At 45.9% G+C, this 13,946-nt stretch overlaps 2 protein-coding genes across 2 annotated transcripts in view; one reads left to right on the top strand and one right to left on the bottom strand.

Moving 5' to 3' along the window:
• Positions 1-12,777, bottom strand: part of FAM227B (family with sequence similarity 227 member B) — a 1,130,503-nt gene extending 1,117,726 nt beyond the window's left edge. The window contains exons 1-2 of the mRNA XM_077262735.1: positions 12,583-12,777; positions 5,123-5,307 (exon numbers count right to left, since the gene is read on the bottom strand). Of these exons, the coding sequence (XP_077118850.1) occupies positions 5,123-5,230 (108 nt within the window). The 5' untranslated portion in view covers positions 5,231-5,307; positions 12,583-12,777. The remainder of the gene's footprint in view (positions 1-5,122; positions 5,308-12,582) is intronic.
• Positions 12,778-12,822: 45 nt separating this feature from the next.
• The window catches only part of DTWD1 (DTW motif tRNA-uridine aminocarboxypropyltransferase 1), a 34,551-nt gene continuing 33,427 nt past the window's right edge, over positions 12,823-13,946 (top strand). The window contains exon 1 of the mRNA XM_077263710.1: positions 12,823-13,047. The gene's annotated coding sequence lies outside the window, so the exon portion shown is untranslated. The remainder of the gene's footprint in view (positions 13,048-13,946) is intronic.

Raw genomic sequence — 13,946 nt, 5'->3', positions numbered from 1 at the left:
CCTGTAATAATGGTCTCCATCTTGTTGTAATGACTCCATCTTGTACTCGAAGTAATGTCCCATATTCTGTCGCTCTTTACACACACATAAAAAAATTATTATCACCTGACCTTGCTCCCTCGGTAAACAGTGTCCTCTTCCTACTCTGGGGCGGCCCATGGCAGTGACGTCAAGTGCAGCCGCAACAGAGATGCCAAGGTCAGTTGCCACACTGCAATACATTTCAACTGAATGTGTATCTGAGGATGCACATTCAGTTGAGAAGGAATGCTGGCATCCGTGGCCCCTGTACCGGGTCGTCGATCGAAAGCTTGCATATGTTTATAGTTTAAAAAGGTGGTCCACTACAATCTTTATTGCGCACATCGATATAAGCCACTGAAAAAAGTATTTTTTCAAATACAAATACATATATCTGCCTGTGAGCGGCGCTATCGCTGCTCGCTCAGTGCCTATCATGTGACCCCCAGTAGCAGCCGCCGCTAATATCTGGTGATGTCACGTCAACCTCTGGACTAAGGAAAATGAGGTTGCGATTTGACAGATGCTTGCGGGGCTCTGCCAATGAAAGCAGAGGAGAGAGGAAAATCTATAGCGCGCTTGATACTGGGCTGTGACGTGCGCTGAAACTCTGCCGACAGCCCAGTCAATCAGGGGGAGTGACCGCAATCTGCGTGAGACTGGGTCACGCCTCGGTGATGCAACCTCATCTTCCACATTCCGGAAGTTGACGTGACATCACCAGATATCAGCGACGGCTGCAGCCAGGGGTCACGTAATCGGCACTGAGTGAGCAGAGATAGCACCGCTCACAAGCAAATACGGAAAAAAGAATGTATGTGAAAAAATATATATATATATTTCAGTGTTTTAAATTGATGTGCACAATAAAGATTGCAGTATACCCCCTTTTAAGTGGTTATTTATACCAACTTGGGGTACATACGACATTTTGATTACATTTTATTGATTTTTTTTTAAGGGAGGATTGGTGACTGATAAATCACTATTCTCTTATCTTTTTTATTTTTATTCTCCTTAATTTTACATTTTAATAGACCACACTTTTACGGACCCAGTAATAAAGAACAGGTATACTTTTACTTTTTTATACTGGGGAAAAGTTGGGTTATTTGAATTTTTTTTTCTTTATATTTTTATCTCTTTTGTGGACTTGAACATTCGATTGTCCGATTGCTTATACTATATATTGCAATACTACAGCATTGCAGTATCTACAGTAGTGAAAATCCTGGTCTACTTCAATTCCAACTTGGCAGTGTCTCTGGCCTTCCGTAGGCTCCGATAGTCATGGTCAGAGGCCAACATGTCATGGGCGGCCAATCAGATCTAGTGCAAGAAAGCATCAAAGAGCACTGTATTTAAATACATCTGTCAGAGCTCAGCACAATACACTGAATATAGACACAGTTGCCAGCTACTGTATGTAACATAGGCCATATCTACTGTGTGAGACAAGAGCTCAGCACCTAAGCCCTCTCCACAGAGGATCACGTCCGTTATGATGTACCTAACGTCACTATGCATTAAGGCGTTAATGTACTTGCAAGATCAAGACCAAGTCACTGCTTTAGTGACTGGTACCTGCAGCTGATTGACAGTGGCTGCACCTGAGAGCAGGACAGGCCCACACTTGGAATCATAGTACAAGTGCTTCTTCTTTTGCGTCAATTACTGCATCAATGCGGCATGCATGGAGGCGATCAGCCTGTGGCACTACTGTGGCGTTATGGAAGCCCAGGTTGCTTTGATAGCAGCCTTCAGCTCGTCTGCATTGTTGGGTCTGGTGTGTCTCATCTTCCTCTTGACAATACCCCATAGATTCTCTATGGGGTTAAGGTCAGGAGAGTTTGCTGGCCAATCAAGCACAGTGATACTGCTGTTTATAAACCAGGTATAGGTACTTTTGGCAGTGTGGACAGGTGCCAAGTCCTGCTGGAGAATTAAATTTCCATCTCCAAAAATCTTGTCGGAAGAGGGAAGCATGAAGTGCTCTAAAATTTCCTGGCAGACGGCTGCGCTGACTTTGGTCTTGACAAAACACAGTGGACCTACACCAGCAGATGAAATGGCTCCCCAAACCACCACTGATTGTGGAAACTTTACATCAGACATCAAGCAGCTTAGATTGTGGCCTCTCCACTCTTCCTTCAGACTCTAGAACCTTGATTTCCAAATGAAATGTAAAATTTACTTTCATCTGAAAACAACAGTTTGGACCATTGAGCAACAGTCCAGTTCTTTTACTCCTTCGCCCAGGTAAATCGCTTCTGGCGTTGTCTATTGGTCAGGAGTGGCTTGACACAAGGAATGCAACACTTGTAGCCCATGTCCTGGATACGTCTGTATGAGGTGGCTCTTGAAGCAATGACTCCAGTAGCAGTCCACTCTTGTGAATCTCCCCCAAATTTTTGAATGGCCTTGTCTTAACAATCCTTCCAAGGCTGCGGTTATCCCAGTTGCTTGTGCACCTTTTTCTATCACACCATTTCCTTCCACTCAACTTTGCATGAATATGCTTGGATTCAGCATTCTGTGAACAGCCAGATTTTATAGCATTGACCTTTTGTGGCTTACCCTCCATGTTGAGTGTGTCAATGACTGCCTACTGGTCATCTGTCAGCAGTCTTCCCCATGGTTCTGGAGCCTACTGAAACAGACTAAGGGACCTTTTTAAATGCTTAAGAAGTCTTTGCAGATGTTTTTGGTTAATTATTCTAATTTACTGAGATAACGACTTTTGGGTTTTCATTGGCTGTAAGCCATAATTATCAACATTAATAGAAATAACACTTGACATAGATCACACTATTTGGAATGACTCTATATAATACATGAGATTCACTTTTTCTATTGATGAACTGAAATAAATTAACTTTTTGATGATATTCTAAGGAGTGAGAAGCCCTTGTACATGTCCTTTAGTGATCTAGGCTAGGTAATGATGCTGAATGCATGAGGCGTCACAGGAGCCAACATGACTGCCTTAAAGCACCACTCGTGTTTTTTTACAGCAGAGCTGGAATGGAGCCACTAATGTAAGTTCCTGGCCCCTAGTATTTATACTCACCAGCCGCTGTCTTCAACTACTCCCTGTGCCACCCCGGTTGTCTTCTGCAGGTTGTTACCTGCCGAAACGCTCCGGTGTTTGCTGGGCGAGCCGGATGTCACAACTCAATGTAAGGCCGGTTTCACGCGTCTGTTTATTTCCGGTACCGGAAAAAACGGTACTGGAGATATCCGTGTTCATTTGTCCGTGTGTGTAATAACTGCAGCACACGTGTGGCAACCGTGTGCCGCTTCAGTACCACATGGACGGACGCCGGGGAAGAAGTGCTACAGTAAGCGCTGGTGCTGAAGCCAGCTCTCATCATTCTCCCCTGCTCTGTCGGCTATCGGTGCGAGCAGAAGAGAATGATGAGAGTTATAATAAAGTCCGACCGATAACAGCAGGTGCGGACTTTTGGGACTATTACTCCCATCATCTGACACCTGCTGCCGCTAATAACAGTGACAGCAGGAGCGGATGATTGGGGTATTCCTCGTCCGCTGCCTGCGATCTAAGGAAATGAATGAAAAACCCTATTTTTTTGAACCAACCATGCAAAACTCACAGCTGGGTGCTGCAAACTCTCCATTACTAAGCCATGGGATTGATGTCACCTGACATCAACCCACACAAATATTAACCCCACTTGCACACCGCTACAGGGCAAGTGGGAAGAGCCGGGCAAAGCGCCGGAAAAGGCGCATCTAATAGATGCGCCTTTTCTGGGAAGCTGCGGGCTGCTGTTTTTAGGCTGGGGGGGCAATATCCATGGTCCCTTACCAGCCTGAGAATACGAGCCCCCAGCTGCGAGCTTTAGCAAGACTGGTTGTCAAAAATGGGGGGGACCCCACACAGTTTTTTTAAATTATTTATTTAAATAATTTTAAAAAACAGCGTGGGGACCCCTCTATTCTTGATAACCAAACTTGCTGAAGCTGACAGCTGAGATGCAGCCCCCAGCTGTGAGTTTTGCCTGGTTTGTTCAAGAAAATAGGGGGAAACCCACATCAGGTTTTACATTCATTTATTTCCTTAGATCGCAGGCGGCGGCTGAGGTATACCCCAATCATCCGTTCCTGCTGTCACTGTTATTAGCGGCAGCAGGTGATGGATGATGGGAGTAAGAGTCCCAAAAGCCCCCACATATCATAGCTCGGACTTTCTACATTCTAGAGCAGGGGAGAATGATGAGAGACGGCTTCAGCACCTGCCGCACGGGAACAGCGCTTACAGTAGCGCTTCTTCCCCAGTGCCGATGCGTGTCACACGGAAGACATCAATGTGTGTTCTCCATGTGCGGGACATTTTGCCATCTGTGCTGGTGGCAAAAAACGGACATGTCAGCGTGTTTTGCCCACTAACACACGGTCCATGGAAATACACTGACATGTGCAAAGACCCATTAATTTGAATGGGTCTACGTGTGTACGTGTCTCCGGTACGTGTGAAAACTGTCACAACACGTATCGGAGACAATGACGTGTGAAAGAGGCTAAAGTCTATGAGGGCCAGAACGAGACCCTCGTAGACTTAGCCCACGGTCACACGTTCAGTATTTGGTCAGTAATTTACCTCCGTATCTGTAAGCCAAAACCAGGAGTGTAACAATCAGTGGAGACGTATAATAGAAACACGTCACCAAAGCTGTATAAATGTGAATGTACTGTTGTGAAGTGTGTTCATATACTTACCAATCACTGTCTTCCCTTATTTCTAGTGCCGCAGTGGTCTACTTCTAGGTCTTTTGACTTCTATTCCAACTCACTTTGGGGTCTGTGTGTGAGATGGAAGTTGCTTTTACAATGTAAGTCTATGAGATATCAGAACGAGGAGGCACTATAGACTTACACTCACACGTTCAGTATTTTACCTCAGTATTTGTAAGCCAAAACCAGGAGTGGAACAATCAGAGGAAATGGATAATAGAAACATATGCACCACTTCTGTATTTATCACCCACTCCTGGTTTTGGTTTACAAATGCTGAGGTAAAAAACTCACCAAATACTCAATGTGTGAACGTCGCCTTTCACTGAGCGCTTGCTCCCATTACCTTTGACTTCCGGTCAGTCAGAAGATGGTGGCGCTCAACCAAAGCGGCATGGTAGCATCTAGATTGGAGTTGATTTCTTGAGGGGGAGGAGTGATTCCTTGAAATCATGATGTCACCGGAAGGGGCGGGGCATCCTTTAGTCCAATGACGAGCCCATAGCTGGAAGTTGCGCTTTGCTGAGGCTGCTGCTGGAGAAGAGATGCGGGAAATGAAATGCTGCTCTATGGATCCGTGTGAGGAGAGGACCGAGGGGCTGCACCATGGAGCCGTGTGAGGAGCTGTACAAGGGAATGAGGACTCAGTGTGAGTGCTCTGAGGTTGTAATTTGCTGTGAGTAGGCATGGGGTATGTAGAGGGGCATCCAGGGGGCTGGTGTAAGGGGGCATGGGGTATGTAGACGGGGCATCCAGAGTGCTGTGTGGATGGTGTGAGGGGGTATGTATAGGGGCATCCAGGGTGCCTTGTGTCTGTTGTCAGGAGGCATGGGGTATGTAGAGGGGCATCCAGGGGGTTTTGTTTCATAGTGTGAGGGGGCTGGTGATAGGGGGGGTATCCAGGGGGCTGGTGTGAGGGGGTGCATCAGGCATCCAGGGTGCTGTGTGGATGGTGTGAGGGGGTATGTATAGGGGCATTCAGGGGGCCTTGTGGTTGTTGTGAGGGGGCATGGGGTATGTAGAGGGGCATCCAGGGGGCTGTTGTGAGGGGGCATGGGGTGTGTAGAGGGGCATCCAGGGGGCTGGTGTGAGGGGGCATTGGGGTATGTAGAGGGGGCATGGGGCATCCAGAGTGCTGTGTGGGTGGTGTGAGGGGGCATGGGGGTATGTAGAGGGGCATCCAGGGGGCTGTGTGAGGAGGGGCATGGGATATGTAGGTGAGGGGGCATCCAGGGGCTGTGTTTCATAGTGTCAGGGGGCTGGTGTGAGGGGGGGCATGGGGCATTCAGGGGGCTGTGTAGCATAGTGTGGGGGGGCATGGGGCATCCAGGGGGCCTTGTGGCTGTTGAGGGGGCATGGGGCACCAGGTTGTTGTGTGGATGGCGTGAGGGGGCATGGGGTATATAGAGGGGCATCCAAGGGGCTGGTGTGAGGGGGTATGGGGTATGTAGATGGGGCATCCAGGGGGCTGTGTTGCATAGTGTGAGGGGGGCATGGGGTATGTAGAGCGGCATCCAGGGGGCTGGTGTGAGGGGTCATGCATCACTGCTCCACCACCGCAACCCCCCTCAGTAACTTGTTTTTTTTTGTTTTTTTTAAGGTTCAGATTATAAGATGCACCCTGTTTTTGCACCAATTTGGGGGGGGGGGGGGGGAGTGTGCGTTAGGGTATGTGCACACGTTACAGATCTGCCTGTGGAATTTTCTTTGCAGATTCTGCATCTCTTGGCAGAAAAATCTGTGCAGATTTGATGCTGATTTTCATGCGGCTTTGTGTGCGTTTTTGTAAGCTAAATAAAGATCTATTATTTAACCAAAAAAAAAAAAAAGAATTGTGATCTCATTTCTCGTTCAACCTTTTCCTTTATATACTCCATTGAAGAATAATGTTTACACACACATAGATAGAGATAAATCTATAGATAGATACAGTATATAGATAATACCAAGCCCGATGTTTAGTAATGAACATAATAAAATGGTACATAGAGAGTTAATTCGACCTGTGACGCCTATGTGGCGTCATGGCAGGATCGCGTTCCTGCAGATCGGGTGAAAGGGTTAACTGAAAATTGGTGAAATATTACAATCCAGCCATGGCCGATGCTGCAATATCATCGGCCACAGTTGGAGACCCCGATCTGCCCCCTCCACCGACTGACAGCGGCGATCCGCCGCCATTAGTCTTCTCTCTGCCCGCATCAACACATCCCTCCCCCGCGCTGTCCGATCCCACCCCCCATACTTACCAAGTCCCGGTGTCCCTCCAGGTGTCCGGCCATCTTCCAAAATGGCGGGCACATGCGCAGTGCGCCCGCCGAATCGGCCGGCAGATTCATTCCAAGTACATTTTGATCACTGTGATACAATCTATCACAGTGATCGAAATAAAAAAAATAGTAAATAAACTCCCCCCCCCTTTATCACCCTTATAGGTAGGCAAAATAATAAAATAAAGAAAATATATTTTTATTTTTCCACTAGGGTTAGAGTTAGAATTAGGGTTGGGGTTAGAATTAGGCTCTGTGCACACGGTGCGGATTGGCCACTGCGGATTCGTAGCAGTTTTCCATCACGTTTACAGTACCAAGTAAACCTATGAAAAACCAAATCCGCTGTGTCCATGGTGCAGAAAATACCACGTGGAAACACTGCGTTGTATTTTCCGCAGCAAGTCAATTCTTTGTGCGGATTCCGCAGCGTTTTACACCTGTTCCTCAATAGGAATCCGCGGGTGATATCCGCACAGAAAACATTGTAAATCCGCAAGTAAAATGCAGTGCGTTTTGCCTGCGGATTTTTCAAAAACTGTGTAGAAAAATCCGCACACGAATCCGCAACGTGGGCACTTAGGGTTGGAACTAGAGTTAGGGTTGGAATTAGGGTTAGGGGTGTGTTGGGGTTAGGGTTAGGCTTGTGGTTAGGGTTATGGTTGGTAATAGGGTTAGGGGTGTGTTGTGGTTTGGGTTATGGTTGGGATTAGGCTTAGGGGTGTGATAGGTTTGGAATTAGGGTTACGGGTGTGTTGGGGTTAGTGTTGGAGTTAGAATTGACGGGTTTCCACTGTTTAGGCACATCAGGGGCTCTCCAAACGCGACATGATGCCACCATTGATTCCAGCCAATCTTGCATTCAAAAAGTCAAATGGTGCTCCCTCCCTTCCGAGCCCGACGTGCGCCCAAACAGTGGTTCACCCAAACATAGGGCATTAAGTGTACTCAGGAACAATTGCACAACCTCTTTGGGGGTCTAATTTCTCCTGTTACCCTTGGGAAAATAAAAAAAATGTGGACTAAAATTATTTTTGTGGGGAAAAAAATATTTTGTATTTTCACGGCTCTGCGTTATAAACTGTAGTGAAACACTTTGGCTTCATAGTGCTCTCCACACATCTAGATAAGCTCTTTGGGGGGTCTAGTTTCCAAAATGGGGTCACTTGTGGGGGGTTTCTACTGTTTAGGCACATTAGGAGCTCTGCAATTCTGCATTGAAAAAGTCAAACTGCGCTCCTCTTCCAAGCCCTGCCGTGCGCCCAAACAGTGGTTTACCCCCACATATGGGGTATCGGCGTATTTAGGAGAAATTGCACAACAATTTTTGTGGTTTATTTTCTCTTTTTACACTTGTGAAAATAAAAAAAATTGGTTCTGAAGTAAAATGTTTGCAAAAAAAAAGTTAAATGTTCATTTTTTCCTTCCACATTGTTTCAGTTCCTGTGAAGCACATAAAGGTTAATAAACATCTTGAATGTAGTTTTGAGCACCTTGAGGGGTGTAGTTTTTAGAATGATAAGTTTGGGTATTTTCTGTCATGTACACCCCTCAAAGTGACTTAAAATGTGAGATGGTCCCTAAAAATTTTTCCCCAATTCTCCGTCCTGTGCTCCGCTCCCCTCTGTCTGCTCCCCCCGTGCTCCGGTCCCCCCCCCCCTCCCCCCGTGCTTACCGAGCCTCCTGGTGTCCATCCGTCTCCTTCATGGGCGCCATCTTCCAAAATGGCGGGCGCATTCGCAGTGCGCCCGCCGAATCTGCCGGCCTGCAGATTCATTCCAGATACATATTGATCACTGTGATAAAACCTATCACAGTGATCAAAATTAAAATAATAGTAAATGAACCCCCCCCCCTTTATCACCCCCATAGGTAGGGACAATAATAAAATACAGAAAATATATTTACTTTTATTTTTCCACTAGGGTTAGAACTAGGGTTAAGGTGAGAACTAGGTTTAGGGTTAGAACTAGGGTTAGAATCAGGCTATGTGCACATGGTGCGGATTGGCCGCTGCGGATTCGTAGCAGTTTTCCATCAGGTTTACAATACCATATAAACCTATGGAAAACCAAATCCGCTGTGCCCATGGTGCGGAAAATACCGTGCAGAAAGGCTGTGTTGTATTTTCCGCAGCATGTCAATTCTTTGTGCGGATTCCGCAGCGTTTTACACCTGTTCCTCAATAGGAATCCGCAGGTGAAATCCGTACAAATAACACTGGAAATCCGCAGGTAAAGTTCAGTGCCTTTAACCTGCGGATTTTTCAAAAATGGTGCAGAAAAATCTCACGAATCCGCAACGTGGGCACATCGTTAGGGTTGGAATTAGGGCTATGGTTGGAAATAGGGTTAAGATTAGCTTGTAGTTAGGGTTAGGAGTGGGTTAGGGTTGGGATTACCGTAGGGTTAGGGGTGTGTTGGGGGTTAGGGGTGTGACTAGGGTTATGGCTAGAGTTGGGATTAGGGTTAGGGGTGAGTTGGGGTTAGTGTTGGAGTTAGAATTGAGGGGTTTCCACTATTTAGGCACATCAGGGGTCTCCAAACGCAACATGGCGCCACCATTGATTCCAGCCAATCTTGCGTTCAAAAAGTCAAATGGTGCTCCCTCCCTTCCGAGCCCGAACGTGCGCCCAAACAGTGGTTTACCCCCACATATGGGGTACCAGCATACTCAGGACAAACCAGGCAACAACTTTTGGGGTCAAATTTCTCCTGTTACCCTTATGAAAATAAAAAAATTGCTTGCTATCAGGGGCTCTGCAAACGCAACGTGACGCCCGGAGACCATTCCATCAAAGTCTGCATTTCAAAATGTCACTACTTCCCTTCCGAGGCCCGACGTGTGCCCAAAACAATGTTTTGCTTTTTCCTTCATTCTCTTTTGTGTTTTTTCATTTAAGACAAATTAAATGAAGATAATAATACCAAAGAATTTGTGTTTGCAATCATTTTCAGGAAGAAACTGAGTATTATCTGACAGAATTGCAGGGGTGTGAATACTTTTGGCCATGACTGTATATATATATATATATTTATTTCAGCGCTAGATAGCAGAAAAGCCGGCTTTTGCTATCTCTTTCACAAACCCGACACGAAATGAGACATGGTTTACACACAGTAAACCATCTCATATCCCTTCTTTTATTACATATTCCTCTTTACTAATGTACTAATTTTCTGGGGTGGCTGGGGGCAGATGTTTTTAGCCGGGGGGGGGGTCCTATAACAATGGTCCCTCTCTAGGCTATTAATATCTGCCCTCAGTCACTGGCTTTCCCACTCTGGCGGAGAAAATTGCGCGGGAGCCCACGCCAATTTTTTATGGGATTTGACCCTTTAATTTAATAGCTAAAGACCCCAAATTTTACACAGAGGCACTTCTTACATTAGTAAAGAGGAATATGTAATAAAAGAAGGGATAGGAGATGGTTTACTGTGTGTAAACCATGTCTCATTTCGTGTTGGGTTTGTGAAGGAGATAGCAAAAGCTGGCAATTGAATTACCGGCTTTTCTGCTATCTAGCGCCGAAATAAATATATATATATTATATATGTGTATCACTGACATTATATATATATATATATATATATACACTGTATATGTGTATCACTGATATATATATATATATATATAGACTGTATATATGTTTTTAAGAATATTTGAGCCGATGGCTCCATGATATGTACATTTTGCAAGCCTGCGCAAAAAAAAACGCCGTACGGAAGCCATACGGATGACACACGGATAAATTTGTGCGTAAAAATCGCATCCTCGCATTGAATACTGAACAGTGTTTTGGGACAATTTCTGCGTATTACGGCCGTAAAAAACGGACCGTTTTTTCATACGCCTAGTGTGACACCGGCCTTAGTCTGCTGAACCGCCGCACGACCAGCTCTACCCTCTCCTAGTGTATTCTCACTCATCCCCTGTGGACTGTGAGGCCTCGCGGGCAGGGTCCTCCTGTACTTGTGTGTGCCTTGTTTTGCTCATGCTTATTGTGCTTGTCTATATCTGCCCCTTTCACATGTAAAGCACCGTGGAACAAATGGCGCTATAAAAATGTATTATAATAAATAATTTGTAAATCGGCTAGAATGGAGTTGCTAAAATGAGGTCCTCAAAAAATCCACTCCGATCTAGACGGCTCAATGGTGATTCAGCTAGAATGGAGTTGCTAAGATGAGGTCCTCAAAAAATCCACTACGATCCATTGTTGTAAATTACAAGGACTCTGTTGCTTCGCTCTGTTATGTTTCTCCCTGCAAATCTCCATTCACTCTTTGAAAAACTCGATTCCAGTCACCTCAGCACCAATCTGTCACGATTGTAGGCTACAGGGAGGTCCTCAAAAAATCCACTCCGATCTAAACGGCTCACTAATGAATCAGCTAGAATGGAGTTGCTAAAATTAGGTCCTCAAAAATCCACTAGGATCCAATGTTATAAATTATGAGGACTCTGTTGCTGTGCTATGTTATGTTTCTCCCTGTGAAGCTCCGCTCACTCTTTGAAAAACTCGATTCCAGTCACTTCAGCATCAAAGTGTACAGATTGGAGGCTTCAGGGAGATCCTCAAAAAATCCACTCCGATCTAGACGGCTCAATGGTGAATCAGCTAGAATGGAGTTGCTAAAATGAGGTTCTCAAAAAATCCACTCCGATCCAATGTAAATTATGAGGACTCTGTTGATGCGCTCTGTTACGTTTTTCCCTGTGAGGCTCCGTCCACTCTTCCAATGGCCAGGACTGGTAATACAGCAAAAGTAAAATTCAGGCAAAAATCAACAAACCGCGCTATGTGTAATTATTTATATTATAAAAAGCAATAATAAAATGCAAGTTTGATTAATCATGAAAAAAAAAATTTGCCCTTTGGAAATACATAACAAATAACAGTTTAAGCAAGTATCTAAAAAATAAAAGTATTATATTATTACAATTCTAAAGCTGTATATATATATATATATATATATATATATATATATATATATATATATATATATATATATATATATATATAGACACACACGCACACACACACAATCACACACGATGTGTGTATGTATACATTCCAATTCCACTACACTGCAGTCTACGAGGATCCTGGAATCAGCTCCATTCTGAACATTGGAGATGATTTTTTGAGGAACGTCACTGTAGAAACTCAACTGTCTAGAATGGAGAAGCTGCAGAGAGATCATCAAAAAATCCACTCCGATCTAGTCACCTCACAGTGAACCGGCTACAGTGGAGTGGCTGGACTGAGGACCACAAAATAGCCACTCCGAACTAGACGCAACCAAAGCGGCATCGGGAAGAGCTGAAGCGAGCATAAGCGGAAGCGACTGCGGAGTACAATACTAGGGGAAGGGAATGTAGATTTCTGCCGCCACTCCAGCGCTTACTAGTTGTCAGTCAATAGAAAGTTTTAGAGATTATTTGGCAAATAGATGATGACACATAATAGATGCAATGTTACACAAAGCATTTCTACATACAGCATGGACACGTGGGAGGAAGCATTACTGACTAGAGATGGCACAGGATATACGGGCACTGTGGTGGTGGCAGCCTCGGAGTCGGTCCCTTGGCACTCACATACACGGAGCTCTCCCCAGCGCTCTCCTCAGAGCCGGCACTGAACGCTGTGTTTATCGTTGCTGTAGGCAACAGTTTCCTGCATTGACTGGTGTCACTTTTAATTGTGTCCCCGGCACAGGAGACACTGAGCTGTAGCTTTGTGTTCCCAGGGACTGTGTTATGTCACTGTAATAGAGAATCCCGGGGGGGAGGATGCAGCGTGTGGTCCGTCTCCGGGCCGTACACCGACGTCACCGTCACCTCAGCAGCGCCGCAGACTCCTCCCAGCAGCCCATGCGGCCTCTTCCTGTGAGCGACCTGCAGAAGCTGCCGGCAGTCACTGGTCCTGGGCCGAGGTTCTGAGAAGCTGGGTGACATGTCTGCAGTGCACAGGAGCCTGTGACTGGAAGCTCAGGTAACGTGCATGGACATTGTGCAGTGTAATGGCGGGGTCTTGTCAGTGGCAGTGGCCTCAGCTGCCAGAATGTGCAGGTCATTAATAAAATGTATGAAATTCATCTCAGAAGTCACAAATATGGATGAGCGACAGCCACACGGCAACAAGGTGCTGCTAAACTGCAACAATGGCTGCGGACACCGTCGTATTGTGACACCACGGTCACCGTGAACCCAAACCTACCCGAAATTCAACCCGGCCACGGTCACTAGTGCCACGTGGTGTGCCTGATAGTGTGTGGCCGAGGTGTGCCAACGTACCTGGCGCGAAACCTGACCAACATCTAACGGACTAAGCAAGTGTGAACAGGTGCAAGCTGCGATGACCGCGCCGCATACAAACCATAGACTACAGCAGCTCTAAGATGCAAACACTGAGTATGTGACATAAACTGCATTACTGCAACATAGAACGGGCTTATAGAATGTAGGCGCTTAGCGCACAAATTGGCCAATTCATGTGTGACCATCAACCACGCCAAGGCGACTTCTCTATGGTGGGATCCTAAACCTAACATTTACCAAACATGCCTCTTCTGGGCTAGAACCCTGCAATTTTAAAAGGACAGGTAGGATCCAGCACTGATTAACCCCTTCATGAAATGCGTTCCCACAAACCGCCATATATAAACCGCGTGATGATTGTGCTGAGCGCCGCTATGATCAAAGGCTGGTGTCAGCTCTATATGAGAGCTGATACCCTGCAGCAAATTCAGTAATGCACCCTGCACAGTTTTCCTCGGTTTCCAGCTCTGATCCTCTTCTGGGTCACATGCAGTGCTGGCTCGATGTTTTGGTGGGCCCCGGCAAAAGAGTCTCAGTGGACCCCTTTAACACATACCACGATTCATGATGCAC

Source organism: Ranitomeya variabilis, chromosome 5 (genome assembly GCF_051348905.1).
Source record: "Ranitomeya variabilis isolate aRanVar5 chromosome 5, aRanVar5.hap1, whole genome shotgun sequence".
Taxonomy (NCBI): Eukaryota; Metazoa; Chordata; class Amphibia; order Anura; family Dendrobatidae; genus Ranitomeya; species Ranitomeya variabilis.
Note: the sequence above shows the minus strand (reverse complement) of the source record. Positions and strands in the feature narration are given on the sequence as shown.